We start from the raw sequence: 14006 nt of genomic DNA on the forward strand, positions 1-14006 counted from the left end.
GGTAGGCTCGTCTCTCTCTGCCTGAGACTCCCTTTCGGCTTCCCGCACGGAATCCCAGAGGGCGCACCAACCCGCGCACCGCAAAGCAAAGCAAACGAGATTAAACACACTACACTCGAACAATCAAATCCCAGGAGCACGCGGCACAACCTCCCCCTCTTAATGCGGAACTGGAGGGGGGGCAGGTTTGATTCACCTGACCCGGCAACCCATGTGCATGCCCCACTCGCCATGGCTTAATCTGGCTGAGATGGGCCCTCATTTGTCTCTTTGATCTCAGATCCATGAGCAAGAAGTTCACTGGCGATAGCCTCTTGACGACCATATACAGTCCCACAAACCTCGGCAGAAGCTTCTCAGCGATATCCTGGCTGCCTTGAGCTTGCCTGCAGAAGTTTCTCAAAAATACACTATCTCCCACCTCAGGCACCCCCTCCTTCCTACCTCTGTTGTACCTCTCCTTCTCCCGGTTATGAGTTCTTATTACGTTTTTCTTGGCTGCCTTCCATAACCACTTGATCTCCTCAGGAGTAACTTTCTCGGGTAGTGAATCATTCAAGGACCAAATATTGGCCAGGGGTAAATTGAGATTAAATGAAAACATTAATCTAGCTGGGGTCATGCGGTGTGCCTCATGATTAACAGTATTGAAGGTGAAGGCCAACCAGTTGAGAGACAAATCCCATCTCCTGTGCGACCCCATATGATAAGCAATTAGGGCCATCTTAAGATTGCGATTGATTCTCTCAGCGAAGGACGGTTGGGGATAGTAGGGCGTCGTTGTTACATGTTTCATGCCTTGGTCAAAGCAAAACCTTGTAAATTCCTTGGATGTAAAAGCCAGAGCATTATCACTCACCAGTATTTTGGGGGGACCAAAACTAACGAAAATCCTCTCTAAGTGTTGGATGGTGCAGTGGCACTACTGCTAGGCACAAGCCACACGAACATGGTAAAAGTGTCAATGATAACTAATATAAACCAGTTCCCCCTTTGAGTGTGAGGCAAAGGACCCAGGTAATCAATATATAATTTTTCTATAGGTTGAAACTCTCTGGTCGAGTGCAAAAATCCTTGTCTAGACCCGACGTCAGGTTTAGCCACCTTACAAGTCTTGCAGTCCACCACCATCTTATGGATATCCCTGTCCATGTTTTTCCACGTCAGTTGTTCCATAATCTTACAATGGGTTTTATTAACCCCCAGATGCCCTCCACACAAGGACTGATGAAAATACTGAAACACCCCCGATATCAGACTCTTTGGGACACACAATTTAGCTCCTTTTTCTCCCTTTGCCTGATGACACAGGAAACCCTTCTGTAAAGAAAATCCAGGAACTACTTCACCGGCACCAAGTTTACACCGAATCAGTTGCAACTCCGTGTCCTTCTGTTGTTCTTCTTTCAAATTATTAAATAGCAAAGGAATCTCTGTCAAGGTCCCCATGACCTGATCGCCGTCAGACTGTGGCACCCCCTCTAATTCTTCCTCATGTTCATGGAACATCTGACTCAGAGTGTTGGCAATCTGATTCCGCCCACCTCTAATATGCCACACCTCAAACCAGAAATTCTAACCGCCCAACGTGCTATTCGGCCTGTTTTGCGAGGCCGGGCCAACTCCCATCTTAACGCCAGATTATCTGTCTCCAGCCGAAACTTGCAATGTTCAAGATAAAATCTGAACCTTTCCAAAGCAAACAAGATGGCTAATGCCTCCAATTCATATACAAAATATCTAGACTCAGCTGGCGACAGATAATGCGAAGTGTAAGCCAGAGGGCGCCTTTCCCCGTTCTGTTCTTGTAACAACACCGCTGCCACCCCCACATTAGAGGTGTCAATCTTGACAATGAAGGAAAGATTAAAATCAGGAATACCCAACACAGGAGCCGTACTCAAGGCATGCTTCAACCCATCAAACGCGGCCTGCTGAGACTCCCCCCACTCAAATTTTGCACCCTTTTTACACAATAGGTTGAGGGGTGCTGCCAATTGTGCACAATTAGGAATATATTTTCTAAAAACATTTACCATGCCGATAAAACGAGTGGTACCCCTTTTGTCTCGTGGCACTTGAAACTGCTTTATGGCTCCGGTGTGGCTCTGATCCACCTCAACTCCCTTCCGAGACACGATATGCCTCAAAAAAGAAATCTGATCACGGGCTAGAGTCACCTTAGAGGGTTTAATGGTGAGACCCACTCCCATGAGACGCGAAAAAACTTCCCTGAGATGCTCTAAGTGGTCCTCCAAACTTGCACTATACACCACCTCGTCATCTAAATAATTATAGATACATTTAAACTTCAGGTTGCCCAACACTGAATCCAACAAGCGGGACAAGACAGCAGCCCCAGCAGCCAACCCAAAGGGGACTCTGTTGAACTCAAACAGACTGCAGTCGGTACAAAAGGTCTGACAGGTTTTGATTCTTCTGCAAGAGAATCTGGTAATACACTTGGTTCAAATCAAGCACTGTAAATATCCTAGCCCCTGCAAACCATGTAAAACAGTTATGCAACCCCGGCAACGGAACTGACTCCAGTACTACCTTCTTATTCAAGGCCTGGTAATCAACCACCGGCCAAAAACCTTTGCCATGGGGTTTGGGCACCAGAAATATCAGAGCGGCATATGGGGAGACAGAAGGTCTAATCACTCCATCAGCGAGAAGTTCATCAATGATTTCTCGCATTTTTTGCATTTTGGGAGGAGACAACCGATATGGTGTTTGCCACACAGGGATTTGATCAGTAAGCTGAATTTTGTACTGGATTCTATTAGTAACACCCAACTGATCGGTTAAAACCTCCGGGAATTCTTCCAACAACAGACTAATCCTGGCCGCTTGCATTTCGCTAAGATGTTGAACATTCCCCTTTTCTCGGTGAGCCCTTACCTTACATGCTTTCACCCTATCATTATGGGAACAAAACTTGAATCTCTCACTTTGCCTAAACCTGAACCAAAAGCAACCACTACCATAGTCGAGCAGACACTGAGTTAAGCACAAAAAATCACACCCTAAAATGACCTTGATCGACAACCTCTTAACAACCAAACACTTGAATGGGCCAGGCAAAGTCTTGAATTTTTAATCTAAATCTCACATGCCCTAGTACTTTTAGAGCTCGTCCATCCACAGAACAACAAGACTGATTAACAGGACACAATTCCGGCAATTTGGCTAGGTGCCGGTACCTAGTATATCAATCATACTGAATCAGTGACTCACTACTGCCTGAATCTACTAAGGCACACACTGGCTCCGTACCTATCGTGGCACACACATAGGGAAGACACTCACCATTCATGGCACATATTCTATGGCAACTGGCCAGCAGTTTGTTAAGAATCACCGACTGTGACCCTGCCCCCTGTAGTCAGCTACCTTCTTGCTTGACCTTCGGTATCAGACAATCCCTAACGAAATGTCCTGGCTTGTTGCAGCGATAACATGTGCCCTTAACCATAGAGACCGGTCAACGTTGCTGAATTTCCACGTTCTTTACCCGGCACTCACTATTGCCTACGTTGACCTCTCCATGTTTGCTATCGCTATAACGTCCATTTTCAATTCTACTCACTAGCTCATCTAGGTTGGCAAATGTCACTGGTTCCCTATCAAAGAGGACCCTGCTCCTATCAGCAGGCCGCATACCATCTAAGATATTTGTGATGGCATCAGCCTCTGAAATTTCAATACATAAAGATAAGATGCCAAGACGAACTTCATGTTCATAATGGGAAAGTGTTTCACCTTCACCTTGCACTTGATAAACATATTTATCAAAAATGTCTATTCTCTCCCACATACCGAGGCACTTATCCAAGCACATTTTCCTAAAATCCCATAGTGACTCCTGGTTCTCTAATGCTTCTGCCACTATTCTAGACAAATGTCCTATCGCTAATGGGTGAATAAGCTGTAACATTACACACAATACGTTGGCCTGCTCATGCAATTTCACTAACAGCCATAAAAGTTCCAGCAATTTATTAATACCTTCCACAGACAGTCCCAACACCTTATTAAGAATAGCCATAAGCGGGTTAGGTAACTTTGCGAAAGCACTCGGGCCTTCTAACACCAGTTTTTCTGCACTAACACCACCCGCATTTGACTCATCGTCCTGCCAGTCCAAACACAAAACCTGCTGCTGCACCACTAAAGTCTCGTCTTACAATTTCTTAACTTCAGCCAATTCAGATGGATCATCACTAACAGCAACAATATCTCGCACTCTATTTACCAAATGATCGAGTAAAGCCCGAACCCAGCAAATTTTCCTTCGCGTCAGGGAGTCTCAAACCCTAACACATCATCCTGTAGATCTGCTAACAGATTTCTACCAAAGAGCAGATTATCACTCACCTCTCCCACCATTTCCAATGAGATATTTACTACCACAGTCAAGGTAGCCCGTAAGCGTTGAGCAAGTTCCGCTACGCTCCCTTCCTCATTTTGTCCACAGATGCGGAGCTCATACTGTAGACACGGTTTTCTTAGACTGGCTATGCCGATGACCCTCCTTACTCGAGTACCCTCCATACTGGAACAAGCACGAACACAGAACAGTACCAAGAACAAGATAAAAATAAATACAACAAAATCAACTAACACTAGTTACTATGCTGCTACCAGTAACTAACTATTATTAAGGACTCAACTACTATCCTCCCCTCCGTTAAAATCGCAACCACGCTCTGCTACCAATGATATGGCTGAGAGCAATATACAGGGGCTGCCTGGAGTGGAAGGCTGAGCAACAAATTGAGGATAGAATATAAAATTTAATTTATTAGACAAGAAAATACATATTGACATATAACTTGTTCAATTTAAATGTACATCAGCTGATTTAACATGAATCATCAACAAGTTATCTAACATCAAACAATCTGCAAGTATGAGATTTAAACCTTTCCCAAAATTTTAATGCTTGTAAAATGTTATTACGAAACACAAAAAATTACCAAACTGGTCACTGTATTTAAGTCTTACATAACCTAATGGGCACAATGGCTTACAGGAAATAATATCACAGGCGTATAGTAATATCTGCCCACTACAGCACTGTCTTACATGACCTTGTGTGCCACAATGATTCACAGAACCAACTCATATAGTTAAATGGTAAATATTACCCACAATGACACTTGCATTATAGTCTTATGTAGCACACCAATTTACCAAGACAACGCAATTAATGCCAAGTACAGTCTGGTCCAGAATAACGAGTGCCCTACCACTGATTAAACTACTCAGAATCAGTAATGAACTGTTTTACAAGGCAAGCACATTCAGTTCAGACAAGTTAACAAGACAGTGCCTCCATTTGAATTTTATCACAAAAATCCATCAATAGTCGTAGGCCAGATGGTGATTCGAAAAAGGATTGATAACAAGTTACCGCACTGTTGGTGGTTGGCACGAAACCCCTGGTGTGCGATAAATGTGTGGGCCAGAAACCCCGTTGCAACAGGAGCTGTTAACAACAATACCCACAGAACTCTTTCTAAAACCACACGATGAAATGATGTCAAAGGGGTTTCCAAAACAGTTTAACACTCAACAGTAGTGACTAAGAGGAAAAAAAAAAAAAAAAAAAAAAAAAAAAAAAAAAAAAAAAAAAAAAAAAAAAAAAAGAAGAAACAAACAAACACACACAACACTTACAATTAGCCTTGAATTATTCCTAGCTGTGGTTAAGTCTGAATTAATTTTAATTCAACAGGTAAACAGTGGTGTCCAGTAGACTTAAACTTTACTTGACTAGTGTGACTACTTGAACATCCCTTAACTGACATAAGTTCAGTAACAAACTGAAATGCAATTTAAAGACACTCAAGTAAGGGTGTTGTGAAACACTTCATCAACAATTTAAGCAAACATGCCCACATAGGCACTCCAGTTCACAAGTAAATCAACCAGGGCACAAATCAGTATTTCGACACGTGACGTGGGTACACTCACTGCTCAGCGGAGCAAGCCAGAATATGACAGAAAGAAGTCTCGCTGTAACTCCACCAGATGAAGATGCACCAAACTAACAGCCCACCTTTAACAATATTATCCAAATCCCGCTATTAAGGTAATGGCCAGAATAACACCAGCCTGTAGCCACAGCGTGAGGAAGGTTGAACTCGTAAACAGAACGAACGACAACGAGTCACTGCAGCACCTCCAGTTCCACTGCTTGGCCGGCCCTAACGCAACTGCCACACTCACACGACTTGCTGACGTGACTTCCGCGATCTTCTGGTGTTGCTCCGCCCAGGCAGGCTCATCTCTCTCTGCCCAAGACTCCCTTTCGGCTTCCCGCACGGAATCCCAGAAGGGACACCAACCCACACACAACAAAGCAAATTGAAAGAGATCAAACACACTACACCGGAACAATCAAAATGCAGGAGCACACGGCACACTTTTCTCATAATTCCTTTTGAATTTGATCAAATAGTAGAAGTTTCTGAAGTCTTCTCACTTGTTTCAAACCTATACCACACAATGTTTTCAAGCATACCTCTGTTCATTTTTCACCCACCATTAGATGGTATCTGAATGTGGATGTAATTGCTCATGTACTACCTTCAACTTGTTTACAATGCTGGGCAACAGGATGACTATCAGAGAGACCTTGTAAGAGTGCATCTTGTTGATACCTGTATCCATATCAGAAACCTGCCTATAAAGCAATAATATTTCACCAGCAGACAGTTTCTGCATACATTTCTTCTTGCACCTGGGATGTAACAGATATAAAATAGGCACAAATATAGTAAATTAACATTGTCCCCTAACCTCACTAACAAGTTTGGATAGATATACAGTATAATAGATTGGGTAAATTAACATTTTAGTATAGTCTACCTGCAGTCAGGACCAATAGTTTCTGCTGGTATAATTGTTCCTTTTGCATTGATGTACTCAAAGTCTTTGGTTCGATGTTGTTTTCTCACATTATGCTTCCAGAATGATGGATCAGACTTTCACCTTCCTTTTCATTCATCATGTGCAATTCATTCCTCATTCATTACTGTCACATTGTGAATGTTAAACATGATAAAACATATAGTTTTACAAGTTCTGAATAAAAAAAATAATAAAATACGTCAGTATACAATAATGATGCAGTTACACAGTCAAGTCATCTCAAAACAATGCACAACTAAGATCACAAAGAGAAACATGGATATTCACAACTATGAAACAAGGCATAGAAAAGATTTCCATATGGTTATCAGAAGATTAACTTTAACAGAGAAAAGCCCCTATGTCAAAGGAGCTGTTTTTAATAACTTGTTACCAAATGAAGTGAAGATATTGAAAAGGGGTACTTTTAAAAAGCGAGTCAAGCAGTGGCTTATCCAAAAATGCCCTTATAACTTGAATTTATAACGAATTAAAATGGAATAAGAAATAATATAAACTAAACTAAACAAAGAACAAGAGAGTAGTATGCTACTGATCAACAAACACATAGCACATCTAAGGGTATTTCATAAAAGTAGAGCTTCAGTCTGGACTGATGCCATTCCTTTACAAAATGCTAATGTTCCAATCACAATATTATGGTGAAGGAGGCTGGACTGATCTCCTTTCTTTATAGAACAATGTGACTGACATTCAAGATGTGAAATTCAGTGTCAACTCAAATTAAAAAAAAAAAAAAAAAAAAAGTGACTGGTGCCTTTTCTTAATGAACGAATTCATTTTTGCTGCAGATGCCTATCCCCATAATCTCTGTGTCTTTCTACTGAACAAATTTGAGTTTGTAGTTACTTAGCCTGTATCCATATGTTAATCTTTCTTGCAACTCAGTTCACTAATTACCGGTCACAATGCCCACATAGTACTAGCGACAGAAAGTTGGCTGAAACCAGATGTAAACAGTAATGAAATTCTAAACTCAGATTGGAATGTATACCACAGAGGCAGGCTGGACAGTGAAGGGGGAGGCGTGTTTATAGCGATAAGAAGTGCAATAGTATCGAAGGAAATTGACAGAGATCTGAAATGTGAAATAATTTGGGTGAAGGTCACAGTTAAAGCAGGCTCAGACATGGTAATTTGATGTCTCTATAGGCCCCCTGGCTCAGCAGCTGTTGTGGCTGAGCACCTGAAGGATAATTTGGAAAATATTTCGAGTAGATTTCCCTGGTTGGAGATTTTAATTTGCCAGATATAGACTGGGAGACTCAAACATTCATAACGGGTGGCAGGGACAAAGAATCCAGTGAAATTTTTTTTTAAGTACTTTATCTGAAAACTACCTAGAGCAGTTAAACAGAGAACCGACTTGTGGCGATAACATATTAGACCTTCTGGTGACAAACAGATCCGAACTATTTGAAACAGTTAACGCAGAACAGGGAATCAGCGATCATAAAGCGGTTAGTGCTTCGATGATTTCAGCCGTAAATAGAAATATTAAAAAAGGTAGGAAGATTTTTCTGTTTAGAAAAAGTGACAAAAAGCAGATTTCAGAGTACGTGCTGGCTCAACACAAAAGTTTTGTTTTAAGTACAGATAGTGTTGAGGATCAGTGGACAAAGTTCGAAACCATCGTACAGTATGCGTTAGATGAGTATGTGCCAAGCAAGATCGTAAGAGATGGAAAAGAGCCACTGTGGTACAACAACCGAGTTAGAAAACTGCTGCAGAAGCAAAGAGAACTTCACAGCAAACATAAACATAGCCAACGACTTGCAGACAAACAAAAATTACACAAAGCGAAATGTAATGCGAGGAGGGCCATGCGAGATGCGTTCAATGAATTCGAAACTAAAGTTCTATTTACTGACTTGGCAGAAAATCCTAAGAAATTTTGGTCTTATGTCAAAGCGGTAGGTGGATCAAAACAAAATGTCCAGACACTCTGTGGCCAAAATGGTAATGAAACAGAGAATGACAAACTAAAGGCCGAAATACTAAATGTCTTTTTCCAAAGCTGTTTCACAGAGGAAGACTGCACTGTAGTTCCTTCTCTAGATTGTCGCACAGATGACAAAATGGTAGATATCAAAATAGAGGACAGAGGGATAAAGAAACAATTAAAATCACTCAAAAGAGGAAAGGCCGCTGGACCTGATGTGATACCAGTTCGATTTTACACAAAGTACGTGAAGGAACTTGCCCCCATTCTTGCAGCGGTGTACCGTAGGTCTCTAGAAGAGCATAGCGTTCCAAAGGATTGGAGAAGGGCACAGGTCATCCCCGTTTTCAAGAAGGGACGTCAAACAGATGCGCAGAACTATAGACCTACACTCCTGGAAATTGAAATAAGAACACCGTGAATTCATTGTCCCAGGAAGGGGAAACTTTATTGACACATTCCTGGGGTCAGATACATCACATGATCACACTGACAGAACCACAGGCACATAGACACAGGCAACAGAGCATGCACAATGTCGGCACTAGTACAGTGTATATCCACCTTTCGCAGCAATGCAGGCTGCTATTCTCCCATGGAGACGATCGTAGAGATGCTGGATGTAGTCCTGTGGAACGGCTTGCCATGCTATTTCCACCTGGTGCCTCAGTTGGACCAGCGTTCGTGCTGGACGTGCAGACCGCGTGAGACGACGCTTCATCCAGTCCCAAACATGCTCAATGGGGGACAGATCCGGAGATCTTGCTGGCCAGGGTAGTTGACTTACACCTTCTAGAGCACGTTGGGTGGCACGGGATACATGCGGACGTGCATTGTCCTGTTGGAACAGCAAGTTCCCTTGCCGGTCTAGGAATGGTAGAACGATGGGTTCGATGACGGTTTGGATGTACCGTGCACTATTCAGTGTCCCCTCGACGATCACCAGTGGTGTACGGCCAGTGTAGGAGATCGCTCCCCACACCATGATGCAGGGTGTTGGCCCTGTGTGCCTCGGTCGTATGCAGTCCTGATTGTGACGCTCACCTGCACGGCGCCAAACACGCATACGACCATCATTGGCACCAAGGCAGAAGCGACTCTCATCGCTGAAGACGACACGTCTCCATTCGTCCCTCCATTCACGCCTGTCGTGATACCACTGGAGGCGGGCTGCACGATGTTGGGGCGTGAGCGGAAGACGGCCTAACGGTGTGCGGGACCATAGCCCAGCTTCATGGAGACGGTTGCGAATGGTCCTCGCCGATACCCCAGGAGCAACAGTGTCCCTAATTTGCTGGGAAGTGGCGGTGCGGTCCCCTACGGCACTGCGTAGGATCCTACGGTCTTGGCGTGCATCCGTGCATCGCTGCGGTCCGGTCCCAGGTCGACGGGCACGTGCACCTTCCGCCGACCACTGGCGACAACATTGATGTACTGTGGAGACCTCACGCCCCACGTGTTGAGCAATTCGGTGGTACGTCCACCCGGCCTCCCGCATGCCCACTATACGCCCTCGCTCAAAGTCCGTCAACTGCACATACGGTTCACGTCCACGCTGTCGCGGCATGCTACCAGTGTTAAAGACTGCGATGGAGCTCCGTATGCCACGGCAAACTGGCTGACACTGACGGCGGCAGTGCACAAATGCTGCGCAGCTAGTGCCATTCGACGGCCAACACCGCGGTTCCTGGTGTGTCCGCTGTGCCGTGCGTGTGATCATTGCTTGTACAGCCCTCTCGCAGTGTCCGGAGCAAGTATGGTGGGTCTGACACACCGGTGTCAATGTGTTCTTTTTTCCATTTCCAGAAGTGTATATCTCTAAAGTCGATCAGTTACAGAACTTTGGAACACGTATTATGTTCGAGTATGATGACTTTTCTGGAAAATAGAAATCTAGATGTGAAACCAAGCTCGCACTATTCGACCATGAGACTCAGAGAGCCATAGACATGGGTTCCCAGGTAGATGCCATGTTTCTTGACTTCCACAAGGCATTCGATACAGTTCTCCACAGTCGTTTAATGAACAAAGTAAGAGCATATGGACTATCAGACCAACTGTGTGATTGGATTGAAGAGTTCCTCGATAACAGAACGCAGCATGTCATTCTCATTGGAGAGAAGTCTTCCGAAGTAAGAGTGATTTCAGGTGTGCCACAGGGGAGTGTCGTAGGACCGTTGCTATTCACAATATACATAAATGACCTTGTGGATGACATCGGAAGTTCACTGAGGCTTTTTGCGGATGACGCTGTGGTATATCAAGAGGTTGTAACAATGAAAAATTGTACTGAAATGCAGGAGGATCTGCAGCGAATTGACGCATGGTGCAGGGAATGGCAATTGAATCTCAATGCAGAAAAGTGTAATGTGCTGCGAATACATAGATAGATCCCTTATCACTTAGCTACAAAATAGGTCAGCAACTGGAAGCAGTTAATTCCATAAATTATCTGGGAGTATGCATTAGGAGTGATTTAAAATGGAATGATCATATAAAGGTGATCGTCGGTAAAGCAGATGCCAGACTGAGATTTCATTGGAAGAATCCTAAGGAAATGCAATCCGAAAACAAAGGAAGTAGGTTACAGTACGCTTGTTCGCCCCCTGCTTGAATACTGCTCAGCAGTGTGGGATCCGTACCAGATAGGGTTGATAGAAGAGATAGAGAAGATCCAACGGAGAGCAGCGCGCTTCGTTACAGGATTATTTAGTAATTGCGGAAGCATTATGGAGATGATAGATAAACTCCAGTGGAAGACTCTGCAGGAGAGATGCTCAGTAGCTGGGTACGGGCTTTTTTTGAAGTTTCGAGAACATACCTTCACCGAGGAGTCAAGCAGTATATTGCTCCCTCCTATGTATATCTCGCGAAGAGACCATGAAGATAAAATCAGAAAGATTAGAGCCCACACAGAGGCATACTGGCAATCCTTCTTTCCACAAACAATATGAGACTGGAATAGAAGGGATAACCGATAGAGGTACTCAAGGTACCGTCCACCACACACCGTCAGATGGCTTGCGGAGTATGGATGTAGATGTAGATGTAGATGTAGAAGTTATGTGGTTTGGTTTAATTTAAATATCCACCCAAATGCTTGCTTTGTTCATTAAGTACTGAACAGTATGGTAAGTTATATTAACTCTGTTTCCTAGAGTAGCACTATCACTTGTATGGGTTAATTTGTCATGGTTCTCTCTCTCTCTCTCTCTCTCTCTCTCTCTTTCTTTCTTTCTTTCTTTCTTTCTTTCTTTCTTTTTTTTTTTTTTTTTTAAAAAAAACTTTTCTGTTGTCTTTGTGATGGAGAATTTTAGATCAACACCTCATTAAAAGTGTTACTGTTGTGTCCACAGAAACAGTTATCACAGATCAAACATGTTTGATGATGAATTTTTGGAAGTGACTACTTGTTCTAACTCATTTTATTTCAGGTTGTGTAAAACTACAGTACCAGTATTCTAATACATTTTTGTTCTTCTAGCCTTCTAAGTGTTGTTCAGCAGCTGCAGTGTCATTTCACTACATCTCAGCCACAGCCATGCGAGCTATGTACTATCTGATATACAGATTAAAACTACATGAAGTGAACGAATGTGAATTGCCAGCCAGCTGACATATGAACATGATTAGCAAGACTACTTAACTGCAGTATTATGTGAGGATTGGACAGTGTGTAAAGTACATATGAATCGTAAAGAGTATTTTGAAAGAACCAGTGGAATATTAAATATTGAACTACTAGTGACCTGAGAAAATACTTTGACAGAAGGCTTTAAAAACTTGCTGGGATGCTGTTCATAGCAGAGTACATCTGATAAAATTAAAATTAACAATTCATGGTAAAGTGTATTAATTTTATCCATTTACTCGTCAAAGGAATGTTCAAATTATGTGTAAATAGTATGAATTTGCATTGTATAAGTAACGTTTTCTGTGACTTACATTTGTGTTTTGTCCTAATTGTCTGTGTCCATATTCGTCTCTGAGAGTTTATTCACCCGTAAAGAGTCTGCTTTCATCCTGTGGGTGATTAAGAGATTCGTCTAATGTTGTTAAATCAAGTTAAGTTTATTTTCTCTTCTGAGTGCAGCTGTGTAACCTTGTAACTTGAAGCCACTTTGTTTAATGCTGCTTTATGCATGTCACCTATTTCCTCTGCGTAATAAAAACTAGGTACAAGCATTCAAAGCATTAGAGGCTGAATGATTACCTTGAGTGTACTTCAATGATGTTCATATTACTTAAAACTGGATACCTAGTATGGCATCAGATTTACTTCATATGAAACTACTGACGCATTGTTAAACATCGTGTAATGCCTAAAACAAATTTTGGAATAAGTTTAAGAAAATCTGATATGTCATAGAATTGTTTTGGCATACTGTATACAAAAATTTCCCGAATACACAATCAGTTTTTTTCCTTTTAATGTGTGCTGTGCTTGTAATAAATTCTAATGATGTTAATTATAAAATTTTGTTTCTGGAAAGAAAATAATACTTATCCACATAAACTTGCATTATGTATTGTTCTTTGTGTTCAAATGGTTCAAATTGCTCTGAGCACTATGGGACTTAACATCTGAGGTCATCAGTCCCCTACAACTTAGAACTACTTAAATCTAACTAACCTAAGGACATCACACACATCCGTGCCCGAGGCAGGATTTGAACCTGCGACCGTAGCGGTTGCCCGGTTCCAGACTGAAGTGCCTAGAACCACTTGGCCACACCGGCCAGCTGTTCTCTTTGTGTGTCTTTGTCTGCAACAAATCTCTGAGAAACAGTCAAAATTAAAACACACAAGGCAGAAAGTGCTCAAAGGAAGTGAAGGAATAGGATGGATGTTTCATATAGCATAGGTTAGATTAGATTATATTTACTTTTTATTGCATGGATCCATAGCAAGGAGATCCTCCAGGACATAGAAAGTCATGAAACAAGAAACCATGATACTTATTTACAAAGAAAAAAGGATAAGCTAATGTACACTATATGTGTCCCAAGTGAAATGGTCCTCATGGGTGTGGAATGAGTCAAAAAACCTTAAACATGTTGTCATTTAAAGTGTAATAAAAGAATTATAAAAAACATGTAAATGTACAATGCACTAAGGTGCA

General features: G+C 42.4%; 1 protein-coding gene across 2 annotated transcripts in view; it reads left to right on the plus strand.

The window, feature by feature from the left end:
* The window catches only part of LOC126203005 (glycoprotein-N-acetylgalactosamine 3-beta-galactosyltransferase 1-like), a 183241-nt gene extending 169440 nt beyond the window's left edge, over positions 1-13801 (plus strand). For both annotated transcript variants that reach the window (XM_049937204.1, XM_049937205.1), the window contains one exon: positions 12369-13801. In XM_049937204.1, coding sequence (XP_049793161.1) covers positions 12369-12500 — 132 coding nt within the window. In that variant the 3' untranslated portion in view covers positions 12501-13801. The remainder of the gene's footprint in view (positions 1-12368) is intronic.
* The last annotated feature ends 205 nt before the right edge of the window (positions 13802-14006 follow it).

Source organism: Schistocerca nitens, chromosome 9 (assembly GCF_023898315.1).
Source record: "Schistocerca nitens isolate TAMUIC-IGC-003100 chromosome 9, iqSchNite1.1, whole genome shotgun sequence".
Lineage (NCBI taxonomy): Eukaryota > Metazoa > Arthropoda > Insecta > Orthoptera > Acrididae > Schistocerca > Schistocerca nitens.